This window comes from Mytilus californianus, unplaced genomic scaffold, assembly GCF_021869535.1.
Source record: "Mytilus californianus isolate M0D057914Y unplaced genomic scaffold, xbMytCali1.0.p SCAF_5, whole genome shotgun sequence".
In the NCBI taxonomy this organism is placed as follows: Eukaryota; Metazoa; Mollusca; class Bivalvia; order Mytilida; family Mytilidae; genus Mytilus; species Mytilus californianus.
Window position 1 is genome coordinate 25,428,340 of NW_026262701.1, and position 24,560 is coordinate 25,452,899.

Below are 24,560 nucleotides of genomic sequence, written 5' to 3' on the forward strand. Positions count from 1 at the left end.
GCGTTAGCTAACTTCTTAAAAGCTTTATATTTTAGAAGCTAGAAGACCTGGATGCTTCATACTTTGTATATAGATGCCTTATGTTACCAAGTTTTCCGTCTGTCATATGTCCATTGTCCTTGACCTCATTTTCATGGTTCAGTGACTACTTGAAAAAAAAGTCAACATTTTTTGTAATGTTAATTCCTTTATTATTATGAGTAAAAGGATAACTATATTTAGTATGTGCGTACCTTGCAAGGTCCTCATGCCCGTCAGACAATTTTCATTTGACTTTGACCTCATTTCATGGATCGGTGAACAAGGTTAAGTTTTCGTGGTCAAGTCCATATATCAGATACTATAAGCAGTAGGTCTACTATATTTGGTATATGGAATGATTGTAAGGTGTACATGTCCAACTGGTAGGTGTCATCTGACCTTGACCTCATTTTCATGGTTCAGTGGTCAAAGGTAAGTTTTTGAGTTTTGGTCTTTTTTTCTAATACTATATGCAATAGGTCAACTATAAATGGTGTATGGAAATATTTTATGATGTACATGTCAGTCTCACAGGTTTTATTTGACCTTGACCTCATTTTCACGGTTCATTTCTCAGTGTTAAGTTTTTGTGTTTTGGTCTGTTTTTCTTCAACTATAAGCAATAGATCAACTATATTTGATGTATGGAAGGACTGTAAGGTGTATATGTCTGTCTTGCAGGTATCATCTGACCTTGACCTCATTTTCATGGTTCATTGGTCAATATTAAGTTTTCATGGTTAAGTTTGTTTCTTAGATACTATAAGCAATAGGTCAACTATATTTAATGCCTAAATTGATTGTAAGGTGTACATGTCTGTCTGGCATGGTTCATCTGACCTTGACCTCATTTTCATGGTTCATTGGTCAATTTTAAGTTTTCTTGTTTAAGACTATTTCTTAGAAACAATAAGCAATAGGTCAACTATGTTTGGTTTATTGAATGATTGTAAGATGTACATGTATTTCTCGTTTGGTTTATCTGACCTTGACCTCATTTTTTTGGATCATGTTAAGTTTATGTGTTACTTGTAGTAAAGCTTTGTATTTAGGACTATCAACATAAAATCAATGGTTAGTAAAGAAGGCGAGACATTTCAGCGTGTGCACTCTTGTTACGAAATTGTCTGAAATAGACATTTTACCGGTTAATAGTTTCAAAACGCTAAATGTAGACGATTTCACATTCACGCGAAGGAAGAAACTTCCCGTACATTTTTACGGTTTTTATTTCTCGCCTGCGACGAAGGTCGCAGTATGCGAGAGATAGGGATTACTATCGGCGGCGGTGGCGTAAACTATTTGTTAAAAACTTATGTTTCAGAAGGTAAAAGACCTGGATGCTTCATACCTTTTATGCAGGTACATTATGTTACGAAGTTTCCGTCTGTCAAATGCCATTGTCCTTGACCTCATTTTCATGATTCAGAGACTGCTTGAAAAAAAAGTAGAGTCAGTTTTTTGTCGTGTGAATTTCAGACTTATTATTAGTAATAGGATAACTATATTTGTGTATGGGTTCCTTGCAATGTCTAAAAGTTATGTGATTAGGTGCGTTTCTCAGATACTATAAGCAGTAGGTCAACTGTATGTGGTGTATGGTATGATTGTAAGGGTTACATGTCAGTCTGGCAGGTTTCGTCTTACCTTGACCTCATTTTCAAGGTTCAATGGTCAGTGTTAAGTTTTTGTGTTTGGGTCTGTTTTCATGTACTATAAGCAATAGGTCAACTATATTTGATGTATGGAATGATTGTAAGGTGTACATCGTCTGTCTTGCATGATTCATCTGACCTTGGACTCATTGTCATCGATCTTTAAAAATGTTAAGTGTATGTGATACTTGTAGTAAACTTTTTATCTTTAAGACTTTCAATATAAAATCAATGGTCAGTAAAGCAGGCCAGACAATTCAGCGTGTGCACTCTTTTTTAAAATGTGCGCACAAATCAAAGTGTGTTTAATTCCCAGTGTTTAATTTGTAATTCTCAGTTTGCGTTATAAGTATTTTAATCTTTGTTTGTTTTTCTAAAATCTCAGTGTGAAAATTTTTCGAAAAATTATTTAAAAGTAGTTTTGGAGAGAACAGCGCTCCAGACCATGGATTTTGATATAAAGAAGTGAGTGTTTGCAATTGTCTATACACAGTCGGAGTTTATAGTATAAAAATAAAAGGAAATTAAAGAATACATTGTACACTGCATCAAACTACGTCGGACTTTGATATAAGAAGTGAATGTTTGTAATTGTCTATACACAGTCGGAGGTTATAGTACAAAAATAAAAGGAAATTAACGAATACATTGTACACTGCATCAAACTACTTCATTCTCCAATAACTAACCCCTTAAAAAGATACACATAAAACAAACTACAAAGAACAACATATAGATAAGATCAAATGATTTTGTACAGTAACAAATGTTACTGATGTAAAAGAAGGGCATTTTGGGATAACAGTTAGTTTTAGTTGGAGTTTTACGCCGTTTTCAGAACATTATGGCTATTTTGCGACGGCCAGTTTTTATTGGTGAAGGAAGCCGGGAGAACCCGGAGAGAACCACCGACCTTCGGCAGGAACATTGGCAATCCTTGTCAATTAACATCGGAGTCAAACACACTCCGCCACAGATGTGATTCGAACTCACAATTCACTGTTGATAGGATATAGTGATCATTAGTACCTAGACCACTGGACCACCGAGGCTCCAGTGTGTAAAGTGAAAACATGTATCAATTTCATGATCCTCCATGCGCAGAAATGAACTAAAGTTTAAGGAAATAGACATAACACTTGTCCATTTTTCAAGACTGTATTTGAAAGGTTTGTCCTCCATATACTGCACATGTAATGTCTGAATGTAAAACACTCGCATCTAAACCACTACCCTGGCTACTACCAACGGAATATTGAGTAGTCACAAGTGTCGCTGATAGTTTAATTCGTCCACTGTCTTCATCGTATCGTCTTTTAATATACTGATGTTCCATGGTAGATTGGTAGCATTCTGATAATATTATCATAGTAGCATAATAACAATCTAAAGCATTTATACCATGTTTTAATACAGTTAAAACTATATATCTGTATTTGGAAGGCAATGAATGTAAAAGAAACAAATGTCTGCATGAACAATTAATAAACCTTATGCACGTCTTTCTATTTAAACAAATCAATTAACACAATATGGGTTTTAAATTCTTTTATTTAGGTTTCGAATTGTCCTGCTATTATTATTCCTTTTCATGTTTCCAAAGCTTCCACGTTTTTTTTTCAGCTTGCATGTGCTGTTTGACTGTCGTACTGTATTGAAGTCTTTTCTCTCACATGTAAGATAATTTCAGTTGGTCTGATCGTTTTCGCTAATGATCAATTGTTCAATTACTTCGATTCTGATGATGATTAATTTTGTTTGGCTTTTATAATCACGAAGATTTGGCGGTTATCAGTTAATCAGTGGCGGTGGTTTAATTGCTTCTGTTGCTATAATATGTTTGGTATTTTTGATATAAAAAATAAGAAGATGTGGTTTGATTGCCAAATGAGACAACTATCCACCAGAGACAAAATGACGTAAATATAAGCACTATAGGTCACCGTACGGCCTTCAGCAATGAGCAAAACCCATGCCGTATTGCAAGTCCTGACAACCATCGGCCTGATTTATGTACCAAACAATATACGAAAAGCAATTATGATATACAGCGATCAACGACAACTACAGGCTCCTAGCTTTGGACAGGCACATTCAGATTATCTAGTAGGTATTGTGTTCGTTGGTTTGTTAAATAGTTGTTCTTTTTACTCGTACTCACATATAAATACATAAATGTTTTGTTTAATGTTTCTGTGCCCCCTCCTCTAAAGAGTGAAATAAGCACATCTCATGAATGTTCGAGATGGAGAGAACAATTCTGAAACAAATTAACAATATTCTCATTGTATAGGGTCCCCTTCAAACAGACTTATTCTGAAAATTATATGTTATTTCATGTTCTAACAGTGTTGCAAAGCATATGTTGAGCGAAACAGACTTTAAAATTGAGCGTATTTCTGTATTTCGTGAGTCGGAAGTTGTTAAAAGTTTTTTTGTTGGACAAAGCAACATCTCAGACCACAATAGACAAACATATATGATTATGCTTCTATGTATGTTAATATGTTCCTTGCTATGTCTGTCCATCGACGAAAGTAGACATCATGCTGCAGTAGTATTTCTACTTCGTCTGGTTCTCATACTACCATAAAAGAGCAATTACTCCTATAAGGAGTCGACTGACAATTTCAACATGTAAACTTATTTGCAGATCTTGTTTTGCTGATCATTGCTTTGCTTTTTAAAGTTATTTCTCTTTACCTATTCAAATTGTAACATAATAGGCAAAAAAGCAAAAAAATTGTAAAAATCGTCATTTAAAGGCAACAGCTACCATAAGGAGTCGTCTGACAATATCGGCCATGCGCTTACTTTGTAGATCTTCTCTTGCTGATAATTTTTTTTCTTATTTTCTCTCTTCATCCATTATAGTTTCAAGATGATAAGCAAACATGAAAAAAATTCGTAAAAATCGTCATTTAAGGACAATGAGTATTATGAGACATCGTCTGACAATCTTTGTGCAAACAGACACAGTAGGTAGGTCTTGACATTCTGAACATTTTTGCCCCGCCGCCCCCCCCCCCCCCCCCCCCCCTAGTTTTAGTTTCAGTTTTTCTGTATCTATACATATATATATGTTTTCTGCAAAAAACGCAAAATTAATCAAATCATCTTCCAATGGTAATAACTCGTATAAGGAGTTATTGACAATTTTAGCAACGTTTACTTATTTGTAGTTTTTATTTTACTGAACAATTTTGTTGTTTACCGTTTCTCTTTATCTAATATAGTTTCTGCAGAAAACACAAACAAAATGGATACAACTTGTCTTTCGAAGGGTAATGATAACCCCTTATGCAGATTCTCTTTATCTACTATAGTTTTTACAAAAAATGCCAAAAGGATAAAAATAATTATTCAAGGGCAACACTTCCTATAGGGGTCAGTCGTTGAATTTGGTCATTTAACTTATTTGTTGATCTTGTATTGCTGACTGTTTTTATATAAAAGGTTTTCTCTTTAAAAGTTTTCGAAATAATAGACAATAAACTGTTGACAAAGAGATATGTCTCGCCTGTTCACATAAAATTCAGAAAAAGACAATCTGATATACAGCAACATTGCTTATTAATTGAAAGTCGCTAGACCATGATCTTGTGGGCAGGGCCTAGAAATGGTCGACAAACTAAGATGTACTGATAGTGACGCAACTTTATTCAAAATATCATTGATCTATCACAAGTAGATCCTATCAAACTAACTCAAGCAGAAAACTTAACATTAAAAATTACTTATTAATTCAAAGTCACTGGACCATTACTTAGGGGGCAGGGCCTCAAAATAGTCGTCAAACTGATATGTATTGATAGTAATGCAACTTCATATTAGATATCAATGATATATCACAAGTAGTTCCTATCAAACTAATATGTATTGATAGTAATGCAACTTCATATTAGATATCAATGATATATCACAAGCAGTTCCTATCAAAATAACTTAAGCAGAAAACTTACATTGAAAATTGCTAGTTAATTCAAAGTTGTTGTAATATCATTGCTTGAATAATTACAGATGACTATTACATTGATTTATTAAGTAAAGTATAGACCCCATTTAAATACCTTTATATATACAGATTTTATATTTTGTCTTTTCTTTTGAACAAAATATATCTTTATAATCCTCTATCTTTTATCTTTCAAACATAACTTACCAAATTATTTGATGTATTGTAAACTAAAAGTAATAGGTAAATTATTCAATGTATCATGTCTATATAATTCAAACACCAAATAGTATATGTTTTTCTATTCTTTAATGAGGTCAAGAATTGTGTATTGAGTTGTGTTTCTGGGTAGTAAAATATCTGCTTAATTATGTAAGACCGAAGTTAATTATTAATTTAGTCAATATGATTGGCATTTGAAAAGGAGTGACAATCCAATTAAGGCTCTGTCTAGTCTTTTGGTTGTTCGTTGATAATGGCAGTTGTCAATCATACTGGTATTGTATTACTACTTTTGCCTATTAAAAATGTCAAACCGAGATAGCAAATTGACAAAGATAATGACACACATACTTGAATGAACTGCATTAAGGATATCATCCAAATTTTGCACAGTTTATATGTGCATATGTTTACGGGCATGAGCATTTGTAGGAAACTATATTTCAGTGTGCATAGATGTAGTAGCTTATCTGGTTACTTCCTGTTTGGGAAGCCGGTGCATAAGGAAAGAATTGAAACAATAGTTCTAGTCTTGCTAAAAACCACAAAATTTACATTAGATACCCTAAGGATCGATCACTCCAAGTTTTGTTGAAATTGGTTAGGTAGTTTCAGAGGAGAGGATCTTTGAATAAGTGTACAACGGACACGAAAATTAGTCAACAATTGTTTAAGGCTATAACTCCTTAAAGGTCATCCCATTGTTTCGACTGTATTGGCATTTTTGTAGATCATCTATTTCTGTAGTTTATACCTATCTATAATAGTTTTTTTGTTGTAAATAACAGGTTAAAAGACTAAAATTTGTTTAAAAAACGTCAATAACGGGCAATAACTCCTTAAAGAGTCATTCAATGTTTTCGGTCATATTGTCATTTTTTTTGTAAATCTTGTATTGCTGATCTTTGCCCCTGTCCGATTTTTTGTATTGTAATTTTCAAAATATAAGAAATTAATGGTCTTGTAGTTTAAGTGTAGATTTTTAAAAAAATTATGAAGATGGGCAACGACCAATGATGACTTTTGCCAAGTAATGGCAACAGATCGCCTGGCATGGCCTGTAAGGCAAGGTGAGCTAAATATTGTATTTCAAGGGCAATAACTCCTACAAGGGGTCATCAATGATGTCGTTGACTTTGGTAGATCTTTGCTGACACAATTTTGTCAATATGCAATAACTATAAACAGAGATATATAAACTTTGGTAACATTTGGCTCAATAGTTTCAGAAAGTAAATTTTTATAAAGTTTACGATAATGAAAGGACACCAGATTATGATTAACAGTTGCCATGTGCATGATGGGATGGCAATTGATCACATAGCCCTTTGGGCCAAGTAAGCTTAAAAGAGGAAAATGAAAACATTTTCGTCCAAAAGCCTTTATTTATATTGGATGATGTTAATAATGAGCAACTGCTGTTTAACATCAAGCAGTAAAAATTTAAAGCATTTCCAGAACAAGAAGTTGTTAATGCGATATGAATATGAACCCGGCTTTGTACTAGACTGCCTCACTGAGCCAATTTTTGAACATGCTAGTTCACAAGGTAACAGTTCGCAGGAAGACATGCCACCCTACCTAGAGACATTATTCGGACACCAAGCTGACTAGTGGTTACTCTTATGAACGAACAAACAAACAGCTACTACTGAAGATCGAGCAATCTAGAAAATAAAAATTATACCAATCGAACAGCACTACTGTTCCAGTGGAGGTACAAATATCTCAAAGATTAACAACTTCCTTTTTTCATTGCATTGTAAATGTTTATTATCATGTGTGTAGGTAGTAGAAATGTTTCTTGTGCTGATGGAGTATGCTCAAATATTTTAAATAGATTGGGGTATTCACTCTTCAAATAACTTGTCTCATGTGTACTACTCCACTTTTTTTCTTTAGTTTATATATTTTTTAGAACTTTTTTGTCCTATTCATTCATTATTTCCAGCCAAATAATCTTAAATAAATGGGGAATGTGTCCATGATAATGCCCCCGCTTGCATATAACGTTATAAAGGGACATAACTCAAGAACTGTAAAAGTGACGCTACCCAAATTTGTACTTGATCTGAGTTTTGTGGTAATAAGTATTGTGTATAAGTTTCATAACATTTGGTTGTGGCAAACTGAAGTTTGAGAAAGGAAACAAAAAATTCAGCAATTTTTCCATTTATAAAGGGGCATAACTCTAGAACGGTAAAAGTGAAGCTACCAAAATTCAAACTTGATCGGTGTTTTGTGGTAATAAGTATTGTGTATAAGTTTCAAAACATTTGGTGGAGGCAAACTAAAGTTAGAGAACCGAAACGAAAAATTCAGCAATTTTTCCCTTTGTAAAGGGGCATAACTCTAGAACGGTTAAAGTGGCGCCACCAAAATTCAAACTTGATCTGTGTTTTGCGGTAATAAGCAATGTGTATAAGTTTCAAAACATTTGGTTTAGGCAAACTAAAGTTAGAGAACGGAAACAAAAAATTAAGCAATTTTTCCATTTGTAAAGGGGCATAACTCTAGAACAGTAACAATGACGCCACCCAAATTCAAACTTGACCTGATTTTTGTGTTAATAAGCATTATGTATAAGTTTCATTAGACTTGGTTGAGGCAAACTAAAGTTAGAGAACGGAAACCAATTTTGGGACGTAGGAAGGGACGGACAGACGGACAAGGGTAAAACTTAATGCCCCCTCTGCTACGGCGGGGGCATAAAAATATCTTCATATGCCTATTTATTGTTTAAATGTTTGATTCTTTTTCCTGTATGTTACACTAGAGTTTGTTGGGCAAATTATAACAGTAATTATTAGATTTCTGTTCTCATTATAGTCTGTAACTTGTTACTATTACCAGCAATAAAAATACTGTAAATTCAGAAATTATTACGAGGTTTTTATTAATGCGAATAATGCAACTTCTTGAGTATTGCAATAATAAGAACTTGCATTCTTATAGTAAATACATATATCTGTATGTAGCTTTTCCTAAAATCGCAATAATTAAACTTGCATTTTTGTTCATTTTTCAAAATTTGCAATAATAAATGCATGCATTAATTTCTGAATTTCAAGTACACATAGTGTTAGGTAAAATGTAATTAGTGTTTTAAGTCATTGAATTACCCATACCTGAACTGGTATTAACTTAACCCTAGTTCAACCAAAATATCCTGCTGATTATGATATTTATCCATATGAGTCAGTTAAAATTCTCAAAAATCAAATTTTACTATAGAAGTGGTCTAGTATAATATTTAAATGAGTAAATAGGTAGAATTCACTTCCTTTATGTTGAAATAAATACTCCTAGTATAATTTCCACATAGATTTGGCAGGAAATCACATGTGACAATTTAATCATGTGGTTTATCAAAAACATATTCAACAGGTCAGAACCTGTTGAAATAAAGAATAGGAGAAATGTAAATATTTATTCATAAACAATGATGAATTCCTCATTTATAACAAACATTCTGACATCAATAACATCTCAAAACATACTCATCAATTACACAACATTCAAACATTGAAATAGATTTAAAATAAAGTGTTTTTACGGAGGACCACAATTAACTCATAGATGAAATACTAGTAAAAGACTGTGTTGATTAATATTTTCTTGACCTGCTAAGAATGGTTTATAATGCTATTTAAAGTTTCTAAAGTGTCACCTCACAACTTTTCTTTATCACAGTCCACCATTCAACTTCCCATGACAAAGGTTAAGTCAAATTATAAGTTTTGAGCTAAATAAGTGTTTCTGAAGTACACTACATAGATCCTGCAGTAATGTTAACTTTTGACTGGTTGTCCGAAAATTTTATATTATTTATATTTTCCTGTGAAATCCTATTTCAAAATTTTATTGCAACAAAAATATTTGAAATTAAGTAGGGTAAAAATGAAGTTAATTTTTGAGAAGGTATAGTTATAGGAACAATTGAAGGCATTGAAAAGCTATAAAATATTTATAAAGCATATGCTATCAGAGGACACCATGTGAAATACACTGTTTCCAGATATTTTTAGAATAATATTTTTTCAGGCTGTGTAATAAACACATAAAATATGCAACATGTCACAAATACGAAACATAATATATATATATTTTGATTATCACAATTCTAAAATACATGTATATGTTATCAATACCCTGCTTTACAAGACATATCAAAAGCTGTTAATGATATAAAATAAATCATAAATACTGCAGATTAAAGACATTAATTATTATTGCCTTCTCAGTGGAAAACATATAATATTTACTACTTCCCAAAACACAAACATATAACTAACAGGAATATTTTCTAATTCTATTGATGTATCAATTTATCATTGCAAGAAATTTACAAGCAGAATGTGTGAGCTTTGTTACAAATAATCAATTATGACTTTGGTCAGATCTAGAAATGTATAAATACAAATTGTGAACCTGTTACAAATAATCAATTATTTAGTCAGACCAGAAAAAAACCTATTTGTTATAAAATTATTCCTGTTTAATAATTATTTCCACAATACTGGTGCTAAAAGTTTATATGACTTATTACTGTGGACAAAGTTATCTCTGGGGGGCAACATTGGGACAAGGATTTGTATACTATACAAATCCTTGATTGGGATAAACTCATCATAAATACCAGGATTAAAATTTTGTGCGTCAGATGTGTTTCTTCTACAAAAGACTCATCAGTGACACTTGAATCAAAAAAGTTAAAAAGGCTCAGTTAAGTACAAAGTTGAAGAGAATTGCGAACCCAATATTCCAAATTTCACAAGTCAATTATTTTTCAGCATTCAAAATCTTATTTTTCTCTTAATTACATTGACTATTAACCTTAATAAATATACAATTCAGTTGATGTTTTGACAACAACTATTTTTGTATGAATCCAAAGGAGTGAAAATACATGATGCTTGTATTAAACATATAATCATTGGTTTCTCTTGGACTGTGAAAACAGTATTCATTACAATCAAATAAAACAATGCATTACTTATGTTTAAATTATTACAATCCAATACAGCTATAACATTTGAAAAAGCCATGCATATAAATAGATTGAGAGGAAATAAGAACAGAAATAAGACATGGCATCTGCAACAATTGTACAACAATCTTTACAATAACTGACAGCATGTAAATAATATTATATCAATTAAAATTTTAATTGGACATTTCTTGGACAGCCCAAATACTGGATTTCATAACATAATACAAAATATTATAAATGGGACATTATTTAAGAATGCATTAATATTCATGTATCCTCTCCTATTTACTTCATTCGGGTCGTTAAAAAAGAAAAAAATGAATTTAAAATCACAATAAGAACTTCATTCTAAAGATTAGTGTCAGGGATGTGTGATTTGTGTTAGCATCATCTTTATAAATCAAATACTGATCTCTTTTGGAAGGTAAAGCAGATTTTAAAATAAATAAAATTGGAGAGAAGACAATTAAAATCATATGGCACTAAATGAAAATCAATAAAAACACTACATGGGAGTTACACTCTGTTTAAAAGGAAGAGATTCCTTAGGTCAGACATCAGAATGAAAGTATTTCAGTCAACAAATGTAATGATAAAAAATACAGCTATCTTTTTATGCAGAAAAATACATAAGAAATGAAAATTACTAGGGATTAATTTTGTAATCTCTTTAGGAATTGGAAGAACAGTATACACATCAAAAAAATATTGTAATTGTTCTCTTCACAATAGAACTTTTATCATAATTCTTTAAAGCAGCTTTCTCAAGAAAAGAATTTAAGATAATTGAAAATTCACAAAAAATTACTTTGAAATGCTGTCTTATAATAATAATACAGAAATATATATATAGCGAATAATTTGCTCATGATTACAGCTACGTAAATTACAAGTGAAGAACATAAAAAATTCCTATTCATTAAATAAATTTTCAAAATTTAGAAATTTTCAAATACAAAATATGTCTGGCAATGAAAAGGAAATTTGAGAATTCTGCACAATACTGCTTTTAACATTAAACATATCATACTTTTAACATTAAACATATCATACTTTTAACATTAAACCTATCATACTTTTAACATTAAACCTATCATACTTTTAATTATCAACACAACAAACATTTAAGTGTTGTCTTAGTTGACTATTACAAGGTAAATAATCTATAGAATTAATAAACCCTCCTCTTTTCCAAATGCATTATACAATGTTTTGGCTATAATTTGTTGCTACTTATTATAAGTTCTAACAGTCGGAGTATAGGGACATTTATGGAGTTCTGTGTAAATTTAAACAGGACATTTGTCTACTCAAATTTATTATAAACATGATAAAGATGCAAATAGAATGAACATTTAGAGTGTAATAATACTTAAAACAACCCAAAAAATCCAGTATAATGAATATTATAAAATTTACTGGAAGCTCAAGGAAAATAACGCTTTTGACCATAAAACAGAAGCAAAAGCATGGACGGCAACAATCTGGATAGAAATAAAAAATTCCAAAACTTAGGACGGAGCGCAAAATCACAACTTCTCTATAAATCTAGGTTTTTTAATGACCAAACATTATATTTGCTTTATTCTGATTAAAACTCATGTTGATACAAAGGTATACATTAAAAGTGCACTGGATAGAAAGCAATGCAGATATAATTTCCTTACAGTCACATAATGTGTAGTTGCTGTTTTAACAGGAATGATGATTATGTTTCATAGAAAAAAGATTATGTGTCTACAGGACACATTCCTCCATTCATACTTTTACATTTTCATATGAAGTTAACTGCAAAATCTGGGTCAGTAACCTAATTTAGCATATTTTGTTTAAAATTTCACATCACATCATATCATAATGAATATGTGTACTAAGTTTCAAGTTGAAGTGACCATACTTTCATGGTAATCTACCTTAAACCAAACCTTAGCTCTCCTTAATATAAACATTTCAGCATTGCTTATATTAAATATATGACATCCAAGTATAGCAATAAGAAATTACAACTATGAGCATGTGCCTAAAACTATAGAGCAAGAAATTACAAACAAAAAATGTTGAAATTGCTTACTTGGATCGACACCCCCATTTTTAGAATGCCTTCCATTGGTTCAATGGATCATACATTGTATAAACTTTAATATTAACTCTCAATGTCTTAAAGTTTTCCAAAATAGAAAGTCCTTTTGGAAAGGAAAAATACTGAAATAATTATATCTAAAATATTTAAAAACCAGCAGTTCAATAAAATACAATAATAAAACAAAAATATCACAATGCATTAACAAATTTATCATATAACCTTCTCATGATCTTATGGACTAGAGTTGTCATGATACATGTGCATAGATATAATTCTCTATATTTCTGAGATTCCTATTGGTTGATCTTAGCACCTTGATCACATGATCAACATGTCAAAGATTAAAGTCACATGAAATCAATATTTTGTTCAATATTTTATAAAACCAGCACGATATTTTTTCTGCTTCAGTTTCTGTCTTTCTGCTGGTTATTTTTTGTTATATGCTAATTTTTTATACAAAAATGTTTTAGGAAATAAGTTTATTGAATCAATAAATTAAATTAAATACAAGCTGTATAAAAATGAGAAACCCAAGTGAAGAACCTTTGATCTATGGAGACTTAATTTATTCTGAAATATCCAGGCCATTACATTATTTTAGTTAGAAAAAAATTGCAGAAAACAAGATTTGACAGATTCCAACAAATAAAATAAACAAAAAGTTAAACAATTATCTTATTTTATTTCATTTGAATACAAGCTGTATTGATGTAAAAGTTTTATTCAAATTGTTATCTTACCATTTTTATTTTACAAATAATATAATTGATTGATTGGTGTTTAACACCACTTTCAACACTATTGTGCTATTTTGTGGCGGCCAGTTTTTGTTGGTGGAAGAACCGGAGTGCCGGGAGAGAACCACAACCTTCGGTAGGAAAACTGACAAATAATATAAAGTACAGTAACATTAATTCCAATCTCTCCAGGTTTTATTTTCATTAATAAATTTGTTACTTCGAAAGTGAAAATAAAAACCTTCTTATTATAAACTGTTACATTGTTTAAAGATTACCACCCTATTAATTGCAATCAAGGTTTAATCATATCTCATTTGGATTCATTTTTTTAAAAAAGGTAGTAATTAATAGAGCCTGGTTTTCTGCAGTCTTATAATAAATCAGAATGTTGTAAAATCTAATTGTATTCAGTAGCAGATACCATTTACTGATGAATAATAAAATATTCATTTGTATATGCCCCTTTAAATCATTTATCAAGTCTGCAGTTCATTTGACACAAATAGGTAGAATAAAGCCTCCTTTTCACACCAGCAAATCTATAAATAGTTTATATTCAACTTAATTTTAAGTCAAAAACTGCTTAAAATAATGAAATAACTATTTTAAAATTTCCTATTTTGTCAGCGTATACTTAAAATTTTAATCTCTAACAACAATAACACAACAATGTCATTTTCATAATGTTCAATACTCATTATCTATAAATACATCAAGAACACAATAAAAGTGTCTAGTCCTGTGATTACGTATTTATATAATCACAGGGAATGTCTCAAACATAACTTTGGCACCATATATATATATAGCAAATAGCAGTGACATTTTCTTCACAACCTTAATCATAAAAATCACAACTTCACATAAAAATACAACTAGTATGATCAGAAACAAACAAACAAACAGCTTTCACGATCACAATTCAGAATACAGATAATTTTAGCATTAAGCAAAACTCTGTCATTGGCTGTTTTCTAGTATCACCTCTTCAACGGCCATATTTTCAGTTTGTGTCAAGTATGGTTATTGGTATATCTAAATCCATGATCTGATCTGTGTATGGTCACATGACATTTGTACTTGAATTTTGTCTTATCTTTCTGTCAGGAGTAGTCCAATCTCCTTGAATGGGACTGCAGCCACATCATTCTATAAAACAAATATATAACAGAGTCTTATTGTCTATTAAGAGGCATATTCTTATTGAAAAAAATTAACACAATAAATCTGACAAAATTAGTCTTACTTGCAATTTTTGTTTCTGTTGAATTTATGGAATTTGAGAAATACAAAGATTTACTACCTAACAACTTGGTCATTTCCCCTCACATAACTTGTTGGCATTACCATTCTAGTGTGCCCATATTTTCAACATTATAGAAAAGTGTTAACTTTGGTTTTGACATTACCAGAAAAATTCTGATAAACAAATGATTGATTTACAAGCGACTTGCATCATTTAAAGTGTCATTATGTACTTAATGGACATTTTACCTACACTGTTATGGTGCTTTTTCAAATGTTTGTAAAGGAATAGGTTGATAATACATGAATTATCTCCCCTTTAACACCTAGGATGGAGATAACATTTCCTTCATGCACATCATCAGGTAGTGTTCTACCATGTGTATTTTTTTTTCTATATCCATATAGCTGTTAAAGAGGATTTGCACTTAGGTGAGACTAAAACAAATATTGCAATATTGAAGATTATCTCCCCTTTAGCAACTAGGACAGAGAAAATATATGCCTTCATGCACACCCTCAGGTAGTGTTCTAAAACTGGCCGTTCTTTCATCAATATCCATCCAGCCTGTTTGGAGTTGCACTTAAAAGGCACATGGACAGACAGGGTGATTCCTACAAGCTCTAAAAACTTTGTTTACGGGGGTATAATTGGAATAACTTGTCCTTTAAAATTCCAAATATTTAATTTAGATCATTATAAAATTATTAGAAGACCTCCTGATAGAACATAGCAATCATTTAGATCTTCAACAATTTTTCTAGCATACAGTTTTGAAGCTACTGTTAATCAATCATAAGAGAAAGTAAAGTTTTGTATGAAATTTCCCATTGAAGAGACACAAACTTTTAAATTCCTTATTTGTGATAGAAGTAAAAATAATATTTTACCCATTAAGGTTAGAAGGCTCTGAAGCCACCTTGGCTTTGAGGGTTGTCTGGAAAGAGGTCATAGTATCTATCAACTGCTGACGTTCTTTTCCCTATAATTGGAAAAAAAATATATAAGAATGTTGAATTATCTGGCAGAAACATATTTTATTATCAATAAATAAGGTTTTATTTAAATATTTATACTGCTGGTTATCTGACAATGCAAAATTTCAAATTTAGTGAAACTTTTTATCCGGAGTTTTCATATTGTTGCCTTTTATAAATCTAATTCTCTTTCCACTTTAAAGACTTATGAAGAAACTTTTAGACAATAAATGATATATAAATCTATTCATACCACTGTTTTCATGTATGACTTTCAAATATTAATAAAATGCTTCGCTGGGCGCAGCTTGATACGACCGCAGAGGTCGAACCCTGAACAGTTGGGGCAAGTATGGACACAACATTCAAGCTTGATACAGCTCTGAATTTGGATTGTGATTAAATATTTGACACAGCATAGGTTTCTGACACAGAAAGAATGTGGTCTAAGAACTTCAATTTTTTTAATTTACCTATTATGGTCCAATGTCCAAAATCAAAATACATGGTTAGATTCAGCATATCAAAGAACCCCATATATTCAATTTTTGTTGAAATCAAACAAAGTTTAATTTTGGACCCCAACTTGGACAAACTTGAAAACTGGTCCCATAATCAAAAATCTAAACACATGTTTAGATTCAGCATATCAAAGTACCCCAAGAATTCAATTTTTGTTAAAATCAAACTAAGTTTAATTTTGGACCCTTTGGACCTTAATGTAGACCAATTTAAAAATGGGACCTAAAATTAAAAATCTAAAAACACGGTTAGATTTGGCATATCAAAGAACCCCAAGAATTCAATTTCTGATGAAATCAAACAAAGTATAATTTTGGACCCTTTTGACCTCAATATGAACCAATTTGATAGCGGGCCCACAAATAAAAAATCTAAATACATGGTGAGATTCAGCATATCAAAGAACCCCATATATTCAATTTTTGTTGAAATCAAACAAAGTTTAATTTTGGACCCCAATTTGGACCAACTTGAAAACTGGGCCAAAAATCTAAAATCTAAATACATGTTTAGATTCAGCATATCAAAGAACCCCATAATATTGAATTTTTGTTGAAATCAAACAAAGTTTAATTTTGGACCCCAACTTGGACCAACTTGAAAACTGGGCCCATTATCAAAAATCTAAACACATGTTTAGATTCAGCATATCAAAGAACCCCAAGAATTCAATTTTTGTTAAAATCAAACTAAGTTTAATTTTGGACCCTTTTGGCCTCAATGTGGACAAAGTTGATAACGGGGCCCAAAAATCAAAAATCTAAATACATGGTTAGATTCAGCATATCAAAGAACCCCATATATTCAATTTTTGTTGAAATCAAACAAAGTTTAATTTTGGACCCTTTTGACCTCAATATGAACCAATTTGATAGCGGGGTCCACAAATAAAAAATCTAAATACATGGTTAGATTCAGCATATCAAAGAACCCCATATATTAAAGTTTTGTTGAAATCAAACAAAGTTTAATTTTGGACCCCAATTTGGACCAACTTGAAAACTGGGCCAAAAATAAAAAATCTAAATACATGTTTAGATTCAGCATATCAAAGAACCCCATATATTCAATTTTTGTTAAAATCAAACAAAGTTTAATTTTGGACCCTTTGGACCTTAATGTAGACCAATTTGAAAACTGGACCCAAAATTAAAAATCTAAATACACCGTTAGATTCGGCATAACAAGTAAATAAATGTGGTCAAAGATTTTACAAATCTAATGCGCCGTACTGTCCAATTAAAGATTACTTCTTGAAATTTTTCAATATTTGAAATTTGAAAAAAAAATAATATTTGAAGAATAATTCTTCTTAATTTCTGAAATCTGAAATGAGAAAAAATTGACCCCCACAATTTCTTTAACCCCCCCCCCCCCCCCTTTTTTCCCCCAAAAAATTCTTTCCCTCAAGATATGGTCATAATCTCAATTCAAATTTCCAATGGAGTTTGCAACCATAATTACCCATTTAAATTTACCATAGTGCTAACTTAATCTATTTTATAATAGAATTTAAAATATAGTGTCAAATCTTTCATATGGATTTTGTTGTAAAAAAAAAGATGCAACATTTACAGATATTTTTACTGGTCTTCCTTTATAAATATGCATTTCTTTAAACATAATTTAAAAGCAGTGTAAGGGAAGTAACCAAAACGTTGTATTTGGATTACCTCCCTTACACTGTTTTAAATTATCTTAATTGTTCATTAACCATTACTTTATACATAATTTAAAAGCAGTGTAAGGGAGATAATTTCAATGATGTATTTGATTTATCTCCCTTACACTGCTTTAAATTATGTTTTGTACTAAAGTATTTGTCCATTAACCAGGACAACCTTGTTTTTCCCCCTTTATTGCCCCTAATTCTTAAACGGTTTGAGCCATAACCCCCCAAAGCAAATCCTAACCATCCCTTTGTGGTATGGAAACTTGTAGTATAATTTCAGAGAGATCCATACACCGTTCCACAGTTATTGTCTGGAAACTAGAAAATGCTTATTTTTGGCCCCTTTTTGGCCCCTAATTCCTTAACTGTTGGAACCATAACCCCGAAAATCAATCCCCACCTTCCTTTTGTGGTATTGAACCTTATGGTAAAATTTCATAGAGATCCATTCACTTAAACTAAAGTTAGAGTGCGAAAACTAATGCGTCTTTGGACGACGACGACGACAACGCCGACGACGATGCTAACGTCATACCAATATACGACCACAAAAATTTTTTTGCGCTCGTATATAAACCGACTTAAACATGAATTTTATCTTTATAATTTCATGTCCACATTTCCTAAAATGGTATAGTTCTTTTATTTTTCTGAGAGATAAAAGTAAACAATAGTAATAGCATAAGGCATAAAAATGTATTAAGACCTGCTCCATGCATATATAAATTCATCAAAATTGACCTTATTTAAAAATAACAAGTGAAACTGTGTTCTACTGCTCACTGATGATACCCCCGCCCAAATATTTCGGTAAACAAGAAGTTGTTGAATAATGAATCTGAAAACGCATCACACGGTATAGCTGACTCATATAAACCCTGAAACCAAACTTCAGAAACCCTTGTAATGTAGTTCCTGAGATAAATGGGACGAAAATTTTCAACTACTTGGATGTCATGTGTAAAATGATGCAAGTGTTCGGTAAAGAGGAAGTTGTTGAGTGATGAATCTGAAAACACATCACACTGTATGGCTGACTCATATAAACCCTGAAACCAAATATCAGAAATCCTTGTGATGTAGTTCCTGAGAAAAATGTGACGAAAAATATTCATTGACTGACGGATGGATGGACGGAGAGACGGACTGACAGAGGTAAAACAGTATACCCCCACTTTTTTAAAGCGGGGGTATAATAAAAAAAATGTTTCAAACAAAATATATGCAAGCTTAAATTTAAAGTTTAAGCTTGAAATCTATGGACATTAAATTTTTTGACAAACCTTTCCAGTGCTGAGTTTATTGATTGCTGTAAGGATCTGTGATCGTGACTGTGTATTTGATATGCCTAATTCTTTTAGATCTTGATCAGTTAATGTAAGAAATGCTTCCATATCAACCTAAAAAAAAATATCAATGATAAAATTGAGAGAAAAAATATGTGCCCAAGCTTTTATATAAAATAGAAAACAATAATCTGGCATATTTAAATGATATAAGGGTAAAAACAATGTGATATAATATACTTCAAGTCTAGCTTGATAAATGGTACTTTTCAGCATTCCCAAGTTTAAAATGATTTTGTCATGACCAACTTAATTAATGAATTAAAACCAATATCATATAAGAACAGGCGTTAAACATGTGTTAAAGGGTCTTAGATACATTTTTTCCCTACCTTGGTGTAATCTTTCTAATATTTATATAAAGTTTTTAATCTTGAAAATTTTAAATACCTCTTGTTCTTCAAATATTGGCTGGTATTTTTCTAATGACAGTTTCGATAGAATTCCTGACAACTCTACAAAATAAATTCAATAAAGCATATGAAAGGATAAAACCATGCATAAAGTATAGACACCTGTTTATTGCTGAACTCTATGTTAACCTTCATATTTTTTGTTACTGTGTTGCTGTCTCATTGAAATATACCGGGCATCTTCTTTTATTCATTAATAAAGCAAATTAATCCTAACTAGACATCATTGAGATGGGAGCCATCTCTGTGGGCCCCGCTGACCTTGAACTTTGACCTAGGAAGTTGTACAAACATTATGACACACCCTCTGGTGTTGGTTTATATACATGCCAAGTATAAAGTATGAAAATATAACAGTTCTCTAGATATAGAGCGGACACAATTTGTTACGGACGGACGGACAGACTGATCGCTGTAGGGCGACCCGCCAATAGGCGGGGCCCAAATTATGGCAATATTTTAAAATAAGAAATAACTGCCAAACAATGTGAAGTTACTTAACTTGCAATAATGCAATAAAAATAATATTCTAACTTCTTCTCAGTATCATTTTTTTAAATTTTTGACTGGATTTTAATGCTTAAAAAAATATAGCGTCTGATATCAACACCAAACCATTTAGGATTACTGACAATAGTCTAGATGTTTTTGCTCTACGCTTTGGATGTTTTGTTAAAGAAATACTTACCAGCTTGTGAATCATGTTCTTCTAATGAACCTAATAATGGGTGGTGGTCATCTGGATACTGTAAATGTATAAAATAAGTTCGTTAGAATAGTAACGTTTCAATATCTGTCTTTTCATATATATTTTTGACTGAAGCAAATGTTATTTATAGGTTTCATACATGTGAGAATTTGATATCGGTTGATATCAACTCTCGTTATTTAATTTCAATATAATAATAAACTTGCTGAAGGCTAGTTTATTATTATATTGAAATTAAATAATAAGAGATGATATCAAGTGATATCCAATTCTCACTAGTTGTTAAACCTATTTCTCTTATGCTATCACTCTCATTGTGTTAAATTAAAAAAATTCTGCAAATCATTGATCTAGTCTTTTGCATTTACCAGTATGATGTCATATGTCATGTTCCGGCATCAAATCAGACATTTTAAAACTTTTTGAACGCTTTAGAATGTAATAAAATTTGAAAAAAAATGAAGACTGTCAGGTGAAACTGTGAGTGTTTTGTATATTATTGAAGAAATCACATATGTCTGTGGCCATGGACAAAATATACATTTTCTTAACCTTTGGAAGTCCTCCATAACCTAATGAATAGCCAATGGGAATGTCGTAAAATTGTCTCATGATGCTGGATAAACCAACCAAATTAAACCCGTTTTTGTATCATTTTTTTGTTTCACACACCGTGCAGTGTAATACAAGAAATATCTATTCATGCAAGAAATAGATAACAGGCCACAACCATAAGAGAATAACTTTTAAAACATCCATTAAAAGTTGGTTGCCATTTCATAAATATAATTCCAGACAGAGTAGATTTTCACATGTCACCTTAAAATTCACAATTCAAGGACAACTGATTGTCCATATAGATATTCTTTTCTTAAACATGTACCATGTGACCTATATAGCTAGGTTTTAACTTTCCAAGGGTAGGTTATGGTATGGTAGTTAATTTGGGTGTCATCCTCTATATGTACTATGAAAATGTTATTTGATGGTGAGGGTATTAGTGTCAGCCTCTCTTTGATAGTAGTGATAGATTTCTTACCTTTCCTGGTGTGGGTGATGGTGAGGGTGTTAGTGTCAGCCTCTCTTTGATAGTAGTGATAGATTTCTTACCTTTCCTGGTGTGGGTGATGGTGAGGGTGTTAGTGTCAGCCTCTCTTTGATAGTAGTGATAGATTTCTTACCTTTCCTCGTGTGGGTGATGGTGAGGGTGTTAGTGTCAGCCTCTCTTTGATAGTAGTGATAGATTTCTTACCTTTCCTGGTGTTTGTGATGGTGAGGGTATTAGAGTCAGCCTCTCTTTGATAGTAGTGATAGATTTCTAACCTTTCCTGGTGTTTGTGATGGTGAGGGTATTAGAGTCAGCCTCTCTTTGATAGTAGTGATAGATTTCTTACCTTTCCTGGTGTGGGTGATGGTGAGGGTATTAGTGTCAGCCTCTCTTTGATAGTAGTGATAGATTTCTTACCTTTCCTGGTGTGGGTGATGGTGAGGGTATTAGTGTCAGCCTCTCTTTGATAGTAGTGATAGATTTCTTACCTTTCCTCGTGTGGGTGATGGTGAGGGTGTTAGTGTCAGCCTCTCTTTGATAGTAGTGATAGATTTCTTACCTTTCCTGGTGTTTGTGATGGTGAGGGTATTAGAGTCAGCCTCTCTTTGATAGTAGTGATAGATTTCTAACCTTTCCTGGTGTTTGTGATGGTGAGGGTATTAGAGTCAGCCTCTCTTTGATAGTAGTGATAGATTTCTTACCTTTCCTGGTGTGGGTGATGGTGAGGGTGTTAGTGTCAGCCTCTCTTTGATAGTAGTGATAGATTTCTTACCTTTCCTGGTGTGGGTGATGGTGAGGGTGTTAGTGTCAGCCTCTCTTTGATAGTAGTGATAGATTTCTTACCTTTCCTGGTGTGGGTGATGGTGAGGGTATTAGTGTCAGCCTCTCTTTGACAGTAGTGATAGATTTCTTACCTTTCCTGGTGTGGGTGATGGTGAGGGTATTAGTGTCAGCCTCTCTTTGATAGTAGTGATAGATTTCTTACCTTTCCTGGTGTGGGTGATAGTGAGGGTATTAGTGTCAGCCTCTCTTTGATAGTAGTGATAGATTTCTTACCTTTCCTGGTGTGGGTGATGGTGAGGGTATTAGTGTCAGCCTCACTTTGATAGTAGTGATAGATTTCTTACCTTTCCTGGTGTGGGTGATGGTGAGGGTGATAGTGGTGAGGGTGTTAGAGTCAGCCTCTCTTTGATAGTAGTGATAGATTTCTTACCTTTCCTGGTGTGGGTGATGGTGAGGGTATTAGTGTCAGCCTCTCTTTGATAGTAGTGATAGATTTCTTACCTTTCCTGGTGTGGGTGATAGTGAGGGTGTTAGTGTCAGCCTCTCTTTGATAGTAGTGATAGATTTCTTACCTTTCCTGGTGTGGGTGATGGTGAGGGTATTAGTGTCAGCCTCTCTTTGATAGTAGTGATAGATTTCTTACCTTTCCTGGTGTGGGTGATAGTGAGGGTGTTAGTGTCAGCCTCTCTTTGATAGTAGGGATAGATTTCTTACCTTTCCTGGTGTGGGTGATGGTGAGGGAGTTAGTGTCGATGTTGTACTCTCTTTAGAGGATGTACTACGACCATGGGATCTGATTGGTGTGACAGAAGAACTACCACTTGTTGAACTGTTTGGGGATGTAGTATTAGATGTGAACACAGCGGATATAGGTGGTTTTCTGAAATGATAAAAATACCAATTATTTTTTTTTTTTTTTAAATTATACATTAAGATAATAAAAAAATTGATTGGACTTCAACTTCATCAAAAACTACCTTGATCAAAAACTTAAACCTGAAGTGGGACAGATGGACGGACGAACAAACGCAGAGATTAACGAACGACGCACAGACTGAAAAACATAATACCCCTAGGTGGGACGTCAAAAAATTAGAATTTGATAAATTGTAATGAACCCTTCTAATGAATGTTCTTCCTACCTTGGCATCAGGTTTTGTCTGGTCGGTGTGTATGGTTGTACAAATATTGGTGTTGGTCTGTTTGGAGTGCTGGAAGACTCTGATGAAAACAGACCATTATGAAAGTCAGCTGAAAAACAAAGACAATATTTACATACATGACAATATAAATGTATGTACACATAGACAACAGATACATAAATTTAACTTTCTCATAAAAATGTAGTTTGGAAACTGCTGAAATAAAAATTTAAATATGATGGTGCTTTCTGCTCAGGACAAATGCTCTTTGGCTTATACGATATGTCTGTAACTAGTTCCATTTTGTTTATTATTACTGCCTCAACTTCATTGTAAAATTGTTGTGTAGCTTACTATTATGAATAAAACCTTGCTATTTTTTTTTTACTTTCAAGTTCCATATCCCTTTTTATTACCATCTAAAATGGTTCTGAATATAACCACTCATTAATCATTATATCAATATAATTTACTGTGGATTCATTATTTAGGTGGGTACCAGTTTCTGTGGATTGAGGAAATATTTTATATTCGTAGATATTTGATTTCATGGTTTTGCCATAGTTCACATATAAGCCCATAGAAAGTTTGTACTTTTAAATTCGTTGTTCAGCTATTCCCATTAGATCCATGAAAATTAATATGCCACAAATAATAATGAATCCAGAGTCAGTAATCTTCAAATTACAATGACCTTACTCCATTTGTAGTTCATACCATTCTGTTCATTTTCACTGCCATGTTTGCCTGTTTTATATTAATGAAGATATTACCTGACCGTCAGTACACAACCTTAAATATTAACTTCTACCTGGACAAAATTCCTCTGCTACAGGGGTAGCCTTGAGAGGTATGTACTGTAAGCATAATTTCCTAATAAAAAGTAAATTACCTGAACTACTTGTGGTACCATTAGTAAGCCTTGACGAAGACCTGGCATGGATCATTGGACTAGCACTAAGATGTGTGTGAGACCTGCCTCCTAACAGTGATGTCTGAAATTTCAAATTAGTCAGATTTTAAAGCTTAT

General features: G+C 32.3%; 1 protein-coding gene across 1 annotated transcript in view; it reads right to left on the reverse strand.

Moving 5' to 3' along the window:
• Window positions 1–9,269: 9,269 nt before the first annotated feature.
• The window catches only part of LOC127702987 (ankyrin repeat and SAM domain-containing protein 6-like), a 45,931-nt gene continuing 30,640 nt past the window's right edge, over window positions 9,270–24,560 (reverse strand). Inside the window, exons 11-18 of the mRNA XM_052207352.1 lie at window positions 24,423–24,525; window positions 23,531–23,639; window positions 23,103–23,268; window positions 20,537–20,594; window positions 19,826–19,890; window positions 19,373–19,489; window positions 15,809–15,900; window positions 9,270–14,821 (exon numbers count right to left, since the gene is read on the reverse strand). Of these exons, the coding sequence (XP_052063312.1) occupies window positions 14,776–14,821; window positions 15,809–15,900; window positions 19,373–19,489; window positions 19,826–19,890; window positions 20,537–20,594; window positions 23,103–23,268; window positions 23,531–23,639; window positions 24,423–24,525 (756 nt within the window). The 3' untranslated portion in view covers window positions 9,270–14,775. The remainder of the gene's footprint in view (window positions 14,822–15,808; window positions 15,901–19,372; window positions 19,490–19,825; window positions 19,891–20,536; window positions 20,595–23,102; window positions 23,269–23,530; window positions 23,640–24,422; window positions 24,526–24,560) is intronic.